The sequence below is a fragment of the Engystomops pustulosus genome, chromosome 5, assembly GCF_040894005.1.
Source record: "Engystomops pustulosus chromosome 5, aEngPut4.maternal, whole genome shotgun sequence".
NCBI lineage: Eukaryota > Metazoa > Chordata > Amphibia > Anura > Leptodactylidae > Engystomops > Engystomops pustulosus.
The window spans coordinates 174,797,557-174,811,121 of NC_092415.1; the positions used below are offsets into that span (position 1 = coordinate 174,797,557).

The 13,565-nt window shown below is 42.4% G+C and overlaps 1 protein-coding gene across 2 annotated transcripts in view; it reads left to right on the top strand.

The window, feature by feature from the left end:
• GORASP1 (golgi reassembly stacking protein 1) overlaps positions 1-9,153 on the top strand; it is a 30,522-nt gene extending 21,369 nt beyond the window's left edge. The window contains exons 7-10 of one of the 2 annotated variants that reach the window (XR_011855921.1): positions 855-993; positions 1,876-2,028; positions 4,522-8,158; positions 8,202-9,153. Coding sequence is in view for 1 of the 2 variants with exons in the window: in XM_072153865.1 (XP_072009966.1) it covers positions 855-993; positions 1,876-2,028; positions 4,522-4,760 (531 nt within the window). In the remaining variant the exon portion in view is untranslated. Of the gene's footprint in view, positions 1-854; positions 994-1,875; positions 2,029-4,521 lie in introns of both variants that reach the window. The other variant, XM_072153865.1, reaches the window with a different exon arrangement.
• Positions 9,154-13,565: the final 4,412 nt, after the last annotated feature.

The window sequence follows — 13,565 nt, forward strand, 5'->3', positions numbered from 1 at the left end:
TTTGCACTTTTTTCGAAATTTAGAATTTTAGAAATTAATGTTGCCGCACTGATTGGACAGCGGTAAAAGTGTGGACTGTTTTGGTCCTAGAGCAAGAACTGAAGTACCTTGATTAAAGGAAATCTACCATCAAAACCCAGCATAATAAACCCGGGACACTTACTCATAGATCCAGGCACCGGGACTGTGGTAATCTTAATATATAATCTTCTTTATCCATGGCCTCCTTCCTTCTAAAATCAACTATTACAACTATGCTAATGATCCAGAACTGTGCAGGAGCACTCCCAACTCCCAAGCTTCCTCTGCTGCAGCCTGTGAGATACAGCACTGAGGGGCTCTGGTAAAGCCTCCAGAGCCCTTCAGGCTCCTGATCCTTTTTAATTTTAAAAGTTGATATTAGGAAGAGGGAGGCCATGGATAACAAATATAAGAAGATGACCACAGTCATGGTGCCTGGAACTAAGAGTAAGTGTCCCTGGTGCATCATGCTTGATTTTGATGGTAGATTTCATTTTAATATACAAATATATTACTCCAGTATTAGATGCACCAGTATATAAATACTTCTGATAACAGAACTGTAAAGGTTTTTTTGTTTTTTTTTTATTAGAAAATCTTGTAATATTGTAATATTTGATCACCTAGAACACATCCGTATTTTCCTTGGTAATGTGAATATGATACGGGACATGAGCTGTGATGCAGTTACCTTCTTGTGTAAATGGTCACTATGTTATACCATCTGCCAGTGTTCACAGGTCCTGCATGTATAGTATAATGTATGACGTTCACTATATAAAAGAATTGCTTGTTTTGAGTCTTCAAATACATCACTCATATTGTGTTGTCAGGCACCACTTTTGGCCCCAGAAACTCATACAGACGAGGCCACAGAAGCTCTTCATCTGCCGGAGACACAGAATGCCCAGGTTCAGCGTGGAGAAGCCGCACTTGTCCTCCCCCCTCCTGTACAGAGAGTTGTAAATCCAGGTACCACATCAGGAATAATATACACATACTATATGCTGCCAAGCTCTTACATGTGCAGGGGAGGCCTTATTTCTATGTCTCCAGATCCACATGGGTCCATCGGGAAAAGTAGTTTTAAGGTCAACCACTTCCTGAAAATATTTAACAAATTCCCTTAAAGGAGTTGCATTAACTTTGCCAACATGCTGATAGGCGGGGGTCAGGCTGCTGGGACTTCCACTGATCACAAGAATGGGGGTCCCATACTTACTAATTGGCTTTAGCAGCAGGATGAGTATTGTGTCATTCCGCCCCTTTCAATTGTAAGGGAATGTCAGATATTGCTGAACACAGCACTTGGTTATCTCCATCACGTAGACTGTGTATGTGAGTTCTGGAGAGTAGCAGCTGTGCTTGGCTGCTTTACCTGCTGCTTTTATTTAGCGAGAACGAGACCTCAGTTCTATTGGGTCCATTCTCTTGATCACAGCAGTTGGACAACCACTGATCTGATTGTTATTCCTTACCCTATGGATAGTGGATAAATGGCAAATTTTAATTAATTCCATTTATTTTGTTACACCAAACTGTTCATATTTAACTTCAAAAGGTTATTAAAAGTGCCCTCTACCCATCTATGGGCTATGTATATGATGTACGGCCACGATCCTAGTATCTATAGAAAGCAAGAAGGTAGCAGTGATGTGTTTCACCTATGTGACTATGCTGAACAATAGCTGGAAGAGGTACACCAAGAGGGAAATCACTTGACTGCCTCCATCTTGCTTCCTATAAATGCTAGGCCTTCTAATAACAGTATTATCAGCTATATAATGCACTCTGATACAACATTTTAGGAGGCTGGCAACTCTTTTAAATTGAGAATTTGCTTCCTCACATTAGGATTTCCAGATACTCCTGACATTCTGGTGCCGGAGATTCCAGATCTTACATCACTGCTGGATGCGACCTCACCGCCTCCCCTCAATGTTACCCCAGATCTTCCCGCAGTCACAGACAAGATCCTGACAGCTGAAGAGCTGAGCGCTTATATCGGTATGTCTTTTTGTCGTCTTTTATTACGTATGCACAGTACACGAGTTATATATTTTCATTTGTCATTTTCATTAAACCAGGGCTGTGTTCACACAAGGTGGATACAGTGCAGATTTTCTTCTGTGGAACTGCATGACAGATTCCTTTGCATATTACGGTACCAGCAAAGTCAGTGAGATTTTACTAGATACAGAAAAATATCTGCAGTGGGAATTTGGCCTGCAGGGCAGATTCTCTATCTCCTGTCCATTATTTTGTACCCCCTGTATTCAGGAATAGACATCACACATTCACAGCTGCTTTGCCCAGTACTTTTACTCTTCCCCCACCAGTCCTTAATTCATTGCTATAGAAACATTTGTCCCCCAAGCTGTTTCTTTTCTTGGACTTGAGGAGAATCTGCAGCCAAGTATCCTGGATGGTCAACTGTGCCGACAAGTGATAGGATCACAATGCCGTCCTTCTATATTCTCAGAGCATGACCCAGAGAAAAACTTTTAACAGGAGCGGAGAAGGGTTGTTAAGGTTCATTTTTTGTATAATGGTGAATGTCCCAGAATATAAAAGGATATAAACATTATAAACATATATAAACAATATACAGGCAGTCCCCGGGTTACATACAAGATAGGGACTGTAGGTTTGTTCTTAAGTTGAATTTGTATGTAAGTCGAAACTGTATATTTTATCATTGTAGTTCCCGACAATTTTTTTTTTGCCCCAGTGACAATTGGAGTTTCAAATATTTTTGCTGTAATAGGACCAAGAATTATCAATAAAGCTTCATTGCAGACAATTTTAAGCTGATTATTGCAGTCTGGGACTATTTTAAAGCATCCAGAGAGCTTCACCAGAGGTCACAGTGGGCAGAGGGGTCTGTCTGTAACTATGGGTTGTCTGTAAGTCGGGTGTCCTTAAATAGGGGACCGCCTGTAAAAGGACATTGTTGTGATCCGTATGTTAGCGGATTGTGAGGCTAAATCCTCATGACAGGTTCCCTTTTAAAGCTAGATTTTGCATACTTTTTATCGCAGTCAACCAGGGGGTGTCTAAGACAGCAGATATATTTGATCACATTGCAGCTTTTCTTAGATAACTGTCTAATAGACATGTGGCTACTTATATCACATAAAATATGATTAAAGGTTATTCTTATGTTAAACGGTGTTTATATCTCCACCAGAAACCCCCGTTGGGTTCTGGGAAAGGGGGATAGATAAATTAAATATACTTGCACTGTTACAGCTTCTAGTTCCTACACTGTGCCTCCCAGTCACTTTGTGTAAAGACAAGTATTTGGTGTCCTCAGTGGTCACAGGATGGTGATCAGCGATGGTCACTTACTCTCCTCCACATCTAGTTTACACAAAGAAACCAGGGACTGTTTTCATGAATAGCGTCCACTCTGACTATAAAGAAAACTACCTGCAGGATTGTGTAGTATAAATTACTGTCGCTCGTTGTGCATCTGCTCTTCTTTTTAAAAATATGCTAACGAGGACCCGTGGTGGGGGTTACCACGGCCCCTACAGGCCCAGTCATGTCAGAATTATTCACATCCCCGCCAGTCCTTTTTGCCCACCGGCTCTCCTTTGACGCAGCCAAAGAGCTGATGACGGCAACCGGCTCTTGGCAATTCCTGTGCCGGTGTGGTTGTCTCTTCTATGTGCACTGAGAAGCCACTGGCTGCGCCTTGAAGAGACCACCGTGCACAGGAATTGTCGATATCTGGTTGACTTCACCAGCTCTCTTACTGGGCCAGAGAAAAGAGATGAGCAAGTAGGGCTGATGGGAGTGTGGATAATTGTGAGATGCAGAGCCCCTCAAGGCTCATTAGCAAATTTTTCAGACTTTTTTTTTTTTAGGCAAGCAAAGTTATAAGAAAAGCGGATGCAATTCTGTAAAGTTAAAGTTATTTCATGAAGAATGCAAATAAAACGGACATGTCAGGAGTGGACCTCTTCAGGACCTGTCAGGGTGATTTTGGACAATAAATCACCCACAAGTCCTTGTGAAACGGTGGTTTAGTGTCCCAAATACTCTGTTTGGGGTTTCTCAAAAAGAAAATAAACCTTTTATACTTATCTAGAGATTGGTCTGATGAGGTGCATCGCTCCCATCTCCGGTTCTTCCCACACCTGCGCAGTAATTCGATAAAGCCGGAGCAGTACACCCTGGCTTCATTGCACTATAGCCACAGCACATGTGCAGTGAACTCGCGGTGTATTGTCAGCTTCACTGCATGACTTCACAGGCGCTGGGAGATCTGGGCGGAGGTAAGTATACAATTATTTTTTTATTTTTTTTTATTATTTTAGTGGGCAAAGAGGGTGAAACTAACGGGTGATTTTGGACACTACTCCATCGGTCCATATGGACCTGTGTGTGGCTTAGTGTCCCAGATCACCCTGACACGTCTTATTTAAGTTTCAATATTGTGGTCTTCCTTGCTATTGCTATGGACTGATCACTTCTCTATTCCCCTTCTCACAGAAAAAGTGACCGTGTCTGAAGGAGTCTCCCTGGACCTGCCCTCAGGCTTGGATCATACACTTGCTGAACAGAACTCTTTACTCACCTTTGAGGATCCGGTGAACAACCTGGAAGCCTCGGAAGTCGCCCCAGCGAGTGAATCTCTGACCGATGTGGACAATGATACAGTTCCCACAGTAAATGACCAGAAAGTCCCTGAAGAGTCTTCCACAGAAGAGGCTGAACCTAAGGAAGAGTAGACGGGAAGAGACGATGAATCCTCTTGGGTCTTGCTCATAAAATGCACGTCAGCGAACTAGCAAACGGTTCAACTTTTTATTCTTCTTAGTTTTATTTTTAACGTTAACCAAAAAGAAAAGCTTCTTATGCAAACGATATCAATTAACATTTTAATTAGTGTCATCTGGAGCCGTTGAATAAGTGTCATCTGCATAGGCATCAGTTATTCACCACTGGATGTATGTTTTATGTCAAAAAATGTGTATATATTGCCAAAGGTTGCACAACCAGACCGATCTTTCAAAGCATTGTCCTCCATCCATTGTAAGACTACAACTCCTAACATCTCATGATCACCGTGAGAAGTCATTTTATGAGTGGAGTTCACTGATAGATAAAGAATATTGATCAGAGCTTGGTCTTTAAGGATCCTGAAGCTCCTCAGCTTGCTCTTCAGAAATCACTTGTATATTATCAACTTTCTAATTTGTCATAGTGCTAGTATTGGTGTCAGTGCTTTGCTTGCTATGATGATAGCTGATCCAAAGCAACCAAGCTGGTTATCGATCCGGGTCTCAACAGAACTTACATCCTATAAGGAAAACCTTCTTTCCGACATTTTGCTGCCTTCCTTAAAAGCGCCATAAAATAGTGACAGACGGGATGAATTTGGGGGTCACTTATGTATCAATCTGCTATAGATTTTGAGAAGTTACATCTTAATACTTGCACTCTGTCAGTGAGTCCAATGTATTCAGATGCACTCACCCCCCCTGCTGCTGATTGACCGTCTTCTTTCCATGCACAGTGTGAGGAAGAAAACTGTCAATGGACAGATTAGGGTGTGGGTGTAGCATAATAGGGTGGTAGTTGAGCACATGAACAATGGATTGTGATCTGTAGTTGCTTTACTAGGTCTTGGCTCTTGCATAAATCTCATGTTACTATTGATGTGTAGTCCTGAACCTCTGCGTCCCAGGTTATAGCATGTTCAGGACCTCACCAGTCATTACCTGGTACAATGAATGTTATGTCATCATGTAGTTCGTATGTCTTCATATACTAATCACCAGCACGAGGTAAATGGTTCTGAGATGAGAAAGATTGAGGATATTTTCTTACTATTGGTCTGGAAAATGGGCGAGTGACTGTAACTATTGATCCGAATGGAGGAAATCATAGTCTTATGTTAAATGAGGAATGATTCAGATTTTTCAGTTTTACTCAAAGAAAAACTTCAGGGTTTCTTGATTTATAATTAATAGGTGAGTTAATTAACTGTAAGATATTTAAGAATTTTTATAATGTAAAGGACAAACCAACCTAAAGACCTTGTTCTTTTATAGCACAGAGATAAAGTGCCTCTAACCAGGACTATAGGACTGTCGGGAGATGCGCGGATGCTCAGATTTTATCATTTCTAGATTTGGTTTGTGTCATAGATGTATCTTTGTTCGTTTAGAATGGGTCTGAATTTTAATTTTTTTTTTAATATCAAAGCTATTGTGTTGGTACTACAAAACGAGTCCTGGACTACACAGGGTGATCTCATGTAGGGATGTTGATGGTTTTTGGCTTTTAAATAAAAAATGTCTTACGAGTAGTAAATGTCTTTCTGAAATTCAGGCACAAACACTTTGCTGGCTTTGATCTATGCCGCAGATTTTTGAAGGAACGGAAAATGTATAAAACTCACAAACAACTCACTTTATCCTGTGATACCTGATAAATCTATAAATAATTTTGGGTGTCCCAAGAGAATGGCTCATTGATCTCTTCTGTAAGGCATCTGGCTGCTGCAGGAGCTCTCTCCCACAGCTGTATCTAGAATAAGAGATGGGGAACACCCCTCTCCTCTCCATAGCGAGGCATGGTGCCCGGCCGTACATACGGGGAAGGATAGAGCATGCTCTAGCTTTTTCCCAGCAACAGTACGGTATGGTGACACACGAGGCTCTCCGTACCACGGCTGGGCACCATAGGTGTCTATGGGGACATATAAATTGTGTCCTTATAGGGACAGTAACTTTGCTTGGGACCTCTCAATGGGTACATTCAGCAGAGGCCAGGTGAGGGTGCAATACTTTGCATCCATCTTCTATTGCCTCAAATGGCCTCTGCTGAACGTATACTTTGTCCAACAGTCTGGAACTTAGCTTCTGACATGTACTTTTCAGATTGAGGCAAAAAAGATGCCTGCACTGTATATAGTCTCCTGGCATATACACTGAGTGTATACAAGCAGCGTGGAGGGAATGAAACCTAAGCCAAACCCACTGGATAACTAGGAGCTGGCTGATTAATTTAGACTTCAGCATGTCCTTGTATCTTGTTTTCAGGGAGATAAAAATCCACCAGAGGAGTCTGGCAGATTCTTTCTTTGTACTATAGTTGTAGGTTTATGACCACAAACGATTTTCTCATGCGAGTGCTATCTGATGTAGACTCTTAGGGGGAGATTTATCACTGACATTTTTGCATATAAAAGTGGCAAAAGAATCCCAAAGGGTTTTTTTTGACTGCAAAGAATCGCAGGGGCCTTTTCCCCGCCACTCAGAAATAGGGGCCTATACCTAAAACCATTGCTAGTGCAACACCGTGCAAAGCCAGATTTATGATTTGCAATTTTTTTAAATGAATTTCACTCCACTCCACTTACGTATGTGCTGTTGCAATTATTTTACTGTACTTGTGATTATTTTATTGTGATAATTAAAAAAAAAAAAAATCTCAGATATATTAAAGGGCCAACACCACTTTAATAAATCTGAAAAACAGCGGAGCTCCAAATGCAAACATAGAACAATAGCACAGAGCCGCCTAATGATAAATTTCCCCCATAGACTCAGACATTTGTCTATTGTGCTTTGCACATACAGATGTTTTTCAAAGTCCGACCATCCAAAGTGTGATAAGGTTAGACAGTGCAGAGTCCGACTAGACAGCCTTCGGCTACATTCACACGATGTATGCCCACCATACCGATATATGGCCGCGGTGCCATATTACAGGAGACAGAATGGACACGCCGGGAGCCCATTGCCGTGTATGGGGGGGGGGGGGGGGTATATATACACCGTATATCTACGTACATATGTCCCTCGTACGTTCATGTGAATATAACCTTATGCTGCACAGGATTCAAATAAGTGTCTGGTGCTGGATGATAAATCTGTCCTAGTACAGGCGGTCCCCTCCTTAAGGACACCAGACTCACAGACCCCTAGTTACAAATGGACCTCTGGATGTTGATAATTTACTTTCAAACTACACATAGGAGTGTCAAAAAAACTGTCTAAACCCTTTGTAAGGGTACATTCAGACGGCTGTCTGTGGGGATGTATTTGTGTCCACATAGATGGCAATGGCAGCCTGGTGGCGGTACACATGCTCTATCTTTACCCTCGTGTGCGGCCAGGCGTCGCTGTTCTCTATGGAGGCCGGGGTCACCTCCTCGCCAGCGGTATGCCTGCCCGGATACCGCTGTGTAAATGTCCCCTAAGGTTGCATTCACACAGCCATATGGGGACATATATAAGGCCGATGTATATACGTCAGATATACGTCCCCTGCACGGCGCCTTACGGGAGTGGTACGTTGCCGCACAAGTGCGGCACCGTACTGTTCCATACCCCGTGAAAAAATAGGACATGTCCTATCTTTTCCGGGAATATGTTCCTCTATGGAGACGAGCGGGGGTGAGCGGCTCCTTCTCCTTTTCCTGGCGCCGACATATGGTTTTCAGCGACCAAAATCGGACACTTTGACACTGGGTTTATGGACAGCTATATTTAAGCCTGTAACACGTACAGAAAGAGTTATTTAAACTAGGGCACTGCTGAAGAGTACACCTGTTATAATATAATATGCATCATAATGTGACCCATACTCCCTGAGCCAGCATAAATTTACGGTGGAACATGCAAAGGTCATTTGTGAGGTAAAAATTCTTCAGTATAATTCCATTCTTTATAATATTCTGCATTAAAGAAGGTTTCTGAACTAAAAATATTTCTAACCTACCCAGAGGTCGACAATTTTAAATTGGTAAGGGGGATCAACACCTGGAACCCTCATCAAGGCCAATGGAATGGAATCGGAATGGCCTTCTCTGTCTCGTGCAGTGGCCTAGCGGAGTCACGGCAGCCTAGCTTCCATTTAGATGAAAGAGCAGATCTGCAGTACTCGGAGTGTCCACTATCATGAGTACGGCGCTGTCCACTTTCTGTTCCATTCTCTATTTATCATCTTACGACTCCCTCCAGTCTAATATAGGACAGGTTTATAAACATTTTTAGCTGAGAAAACCTCCCTGCAAATCAAAGCTCGAGAGCCTAAGGTGGTGGTTTATGACTGAAAATATTTTCATAGAATGCCTAGAATTGACTTTTATATACCAATGTTATTTTATATGATGGTGTAAAGCTGTGGATGATGGGAGTTCTGGAAACTTTAGTGCCAGTATTCTTGCTACTAGCTTCTCTATTTTTATGGATTGCTGCAATTTTTGGAGTCTGCACTATTATGTATCATAAGATGATTTAGTGATGATTGGTTATAATATCCAGGGTTTATAGATTGTATATAATAAGGCTGAGTACATTCAAATGCCACTTCTTCCGTTTGTAAAGGGAAATACGGTGAATTAAAATAATATATATCAATTTTATGTTGTCTGTTCTTTGTGTGTGTACCTTCTCATTAGAGAAACCCTCTTTTTAGGACTTGTCCACAGGACACCTTGGGGGAAATTTGTGTTCACATAAATTTTTTTTTTGGCCTACAAATGTCCCTCCTGTCGATTTTGCTAAAAAAAAAAAAAGTGTGAAATTTGCCCACTTACCTTTACTCCACTCTTCACTTCAGCCTACTTATGTCAGATTAGGCAAGAGAATTCAGACATGATCGGCAGATTTATGAAGTGCTTATTTTCGAAGTCACAAATTTAGACACGTTGGGGGAGATTTATCAGAAGTGTCTGAGGTAAAACTGTTCCAGTTGCCCCTGGAAATCAATCAGAGCTCAGCTTTCATTTTATATATGGCTGTGGGAAAATGATAGCTGAGCTCTGATTGGTTCTCTTTCATAACCTCTGCCTATCTGCATATACAAGAGGCTTAGACCTCCTGTTGTATCTGGTGGTTGGCTGCGCTAGAGTACAATTCTAGTCTAAACCAGCTGGCTATAGTGCCTCTTCCACTGAGCACTGATCCCTTCATACCCCTCTATGCCCACTTGAAGTGGAGGGGATGTAAAGGGGCTTAAACTCTAGATAACTGGTATACATGCCCTGATAAATCTCCAATTCACTCTGGTCCCCTCCGGCTATGAGAAATACTCTGTATGTGAGAATTATGAAGACAGCATGATAAATTTGGCACATGAGATGAAAACATTTCAGAGCAACTGATTCCTAAGACACACAGCCATGTGCTTGCCTAGACCGGATCCTGGACATAGCACACGGCAAGGTGGGAAAGGGAGGGGGGTTGAGCACTCCTCACCCTTCTCTTCTCTATGGAAACCCGTGTCGGGCCATCCCACAAATCTGCCTACATATAGAGACTATCTGGCCACAATTTGTGTGGCCAGATTATGACTGTGAATGGGGCCTAAAAACTCGAGCAAGAAACTTACCTGATGATAAATCTCATAGGGGGTCATTTATCTTTTTTTTTTTTTTTTTTTTTTTTTTTTTGTTTCTTCCTCCAATTTCTGTCTTTTTTGCAACTTTTTTTTTCTTATTGGCACACTGCAATTTTTGCACCTTTTTGCCGACTTTTCCGTCAGGGCATTTAGTTTATCATCCAGTAAGACGCATTTATCTTTTATTCCAGGTGTGCTAAATGTTGCAAATGACATTTATATTTTCAAATTGTCAAAAATTTGCAACGGTGCAAAAAAAAAAAAAGGACCCATACCGAAAACTTAGAAAGTCAAAAGAAGTGACTTGAGACATTTGTGTGACACTGCTCAGAAGTGAAAAAGATGGGGAAAAAACTAGTAGGACAACACAGAGAAAAGATAAATGACGCCCGTAAATTTGTGCGGCTTGCGCCTTCTTATAGGGCAGCGGTGGCGAAACTATGGCATGCGTGCCAGAGAGGGCACGCAGAGCCCTCACTGCTGGCACGCACCCCATCCAACCACTGCCAGGTGCGGACAACCACTGTCCACACCTGGTTGTCATGGCTGCTGCGCTCCGATACTGCTAACAGCCCTGACAGCAGGGCGCTGACACTTTCTGCTCTGTCACACTGATCACTGCAGCGCACAGGGCGGTAAGCGTCCGAGCGCTGGCAGCGTAATGATGTCATTACGCTGGCAGCGCTGGGCACCTTACTCCGTGTGCGCTGCAGTGATGAGCCGGAGGAACGCGGAGTCTGAGGTGATTTTATTATTTTTTTAATTCTGGGCATCCACGGGGCATAATAGATCAGCAGGAAGGCTGATTTCCTGCCTGCTCCCGCCCCTCCCCTAAAACTCTGCCCGCAACCCGGCCGAAACTCACGGCACAAACTGTGCCCGCTACCACAAGCCCCCCTGCGCCCGAACCCCAGCCCACTTCTACCCACTATGGCAAAAACTCCGCCCAATACTGCAATTCGCCCGCCCGAACTCTGCCCGCTCTGGCTACCCCCCCCCCCCCCCTCTGCATTACCCCCCCATCAGCCCTAACTCTGGCCGCCCACCCACCCTACCGACCCCCCCCTCCCACCTGGAACAACAGACACCTGTACTTCTGCCCGCTTGTTGTTTGTGGCCCGAAAACAGATCACATTCAGCTTTAGAAAGTTGTTCAACAGGAATACTACTATGTGACATAAAAAGTTTCACAACACCCAAAAAATACAAACTTTTTTTTTTAGTCAAATCTTTTATTCTATACAACCATAAAGTACACGTCATTAAACTATTCTGTATGTTCCCCAAAACTACAACTGTATCAGAAGGGGCAAAAAAAAAAAAGTCACATTTTTAGGGGAGGGTGGTGCTTAAGTTACAATTTTTCATAGATTGTCACCATAACAAATGAATAACTGGATATAAATACACAACATAACTTGATCCTTCCATAGAAAAAGATTAGATCTGTAGTTTGCTGGAGCAGATGTCTTAGAGCAGTGATGGCAAACCTTTTAGAGACCGGGTGCCCAAATTTCAACCAAAACCTACTTATTCACCATCGAGTGCCAACTTGACAATTTAAACAGTAACTTATTGCTCTTTTTTGTTCCACAACAGTCAATCGTATCAGCCCCCTGAGGACTCCAATACAGTTGAAAGCAGGAAGGCAAATTCATACATCATTGTAGCTTCTCTCCAGGGTCTCTCTGTACAGGAAGAATCGTGGGGCCAGTAGTAGGACCTCCAAAAATATTGTGTCCCTGTTCACACCTTCTTACTCTTCTTGCAGTTCCAATCAGTCAAGGATATGACACTTTAAAAGAGTGCCAAGAGCTGCATCTCAATTGTCTAGGACTGCAGGAAGATTTAAGTCCTGTCTGGTGAACTTTGTCCTGGGGCAACAGCCTAGGTGCCCACAGAAAGGGCTCCGAGTGTCACCTCTGGCACCCGTGCCATAGGTTCGCCATCACTGTCTTAGAGGGTGAACATTTCATTAAAATGGCAATGGACCTAAATATTAAACTATTCCAGATATTGGATATTGTCTATTAGACAGAACAGGCAGTTTTCTTGTGGCAGTAAAATGTAGTAGATTCCTTATCGTTGGCAGAATTTCAAGGTAATGAGAATCTTCTTCAATGGTCAATTTCTAGTAGTGTAAAAATCGAACTAGTGTTTTGTATCTCTATGGCAACAGACTGCAGCCAAGCTCGATGTAGTCTGATCCTTCAAGGAAATCTGCCACCAGTCTAAACCCGTTGTAGCTGTGAGACTGCTGATCCTTGAGTTTATTGTCATTAGCATTGAAGTCGGCAGGATTTCATGTTGAGTTTTAGAAATATGCTAATTAGACGCAGGGGCTATCGTGTACATCACAGCAGCCCCTGCTTGCTCTGTCTGCCTGTAATGATTTACTGCTCTTGCAGGAGTCTTTCACTCCATCGGGCTCTCGGGGAGTGGAAGGGGAGGAGTGATAATTACAGGCAGAGGCTACTGCGTAGCATATTTTAAAAACCTCAAACAACACTCAATCGTGGCGACTTCAAGGATAACGAAGGATCCGCAGGTACACAGCTACATGTAAGTGTGCTTAGGTTAAAACTTGTTTAGATGGTGGTAGATTTCCATTTAGTAACACCCCCTTCCTTCTTACTACCTACTATGGATAGATGGGATGACACATGACCGCAGGAATCATCAAACACTCAACAATACTGGGATACAACACCTGCTTTGCCCCAAAACCAATTCAATTTGACCTTTTATTAATCACACCCATCAATGGGTGGGGTCTAGCAGAAAAGGGAGGTAACTTTCCATAATGCAGCGGGGAATTGCAAAATTAGTAAATAAACTGTGATATAGTGCACTTTTATACTGTACAGTCTTAGATGTTGCCCAGGTTTAAAGGTTGATAAGAAGTAATCAACCTCAATGTATTCTTCCCCTAAATCTGGAAATATAATCATATATATATATATATATATATATATATATATATATATATATATTTTTTTTTTTTTTTTAAATATGGAGCTGCAACTGCAGTTCCTCCAAACCACTACAGCGACACAGAACTGCTGTTTTCTGGGTGACTGACTCCTACTAATCCAGAGAGTAGGCCTTCAATTGGAATGCCTTTAACTCTTGTAAGCCTAGTAGCTTTGCAGACACAGGACATGGTATGAACTTATGTA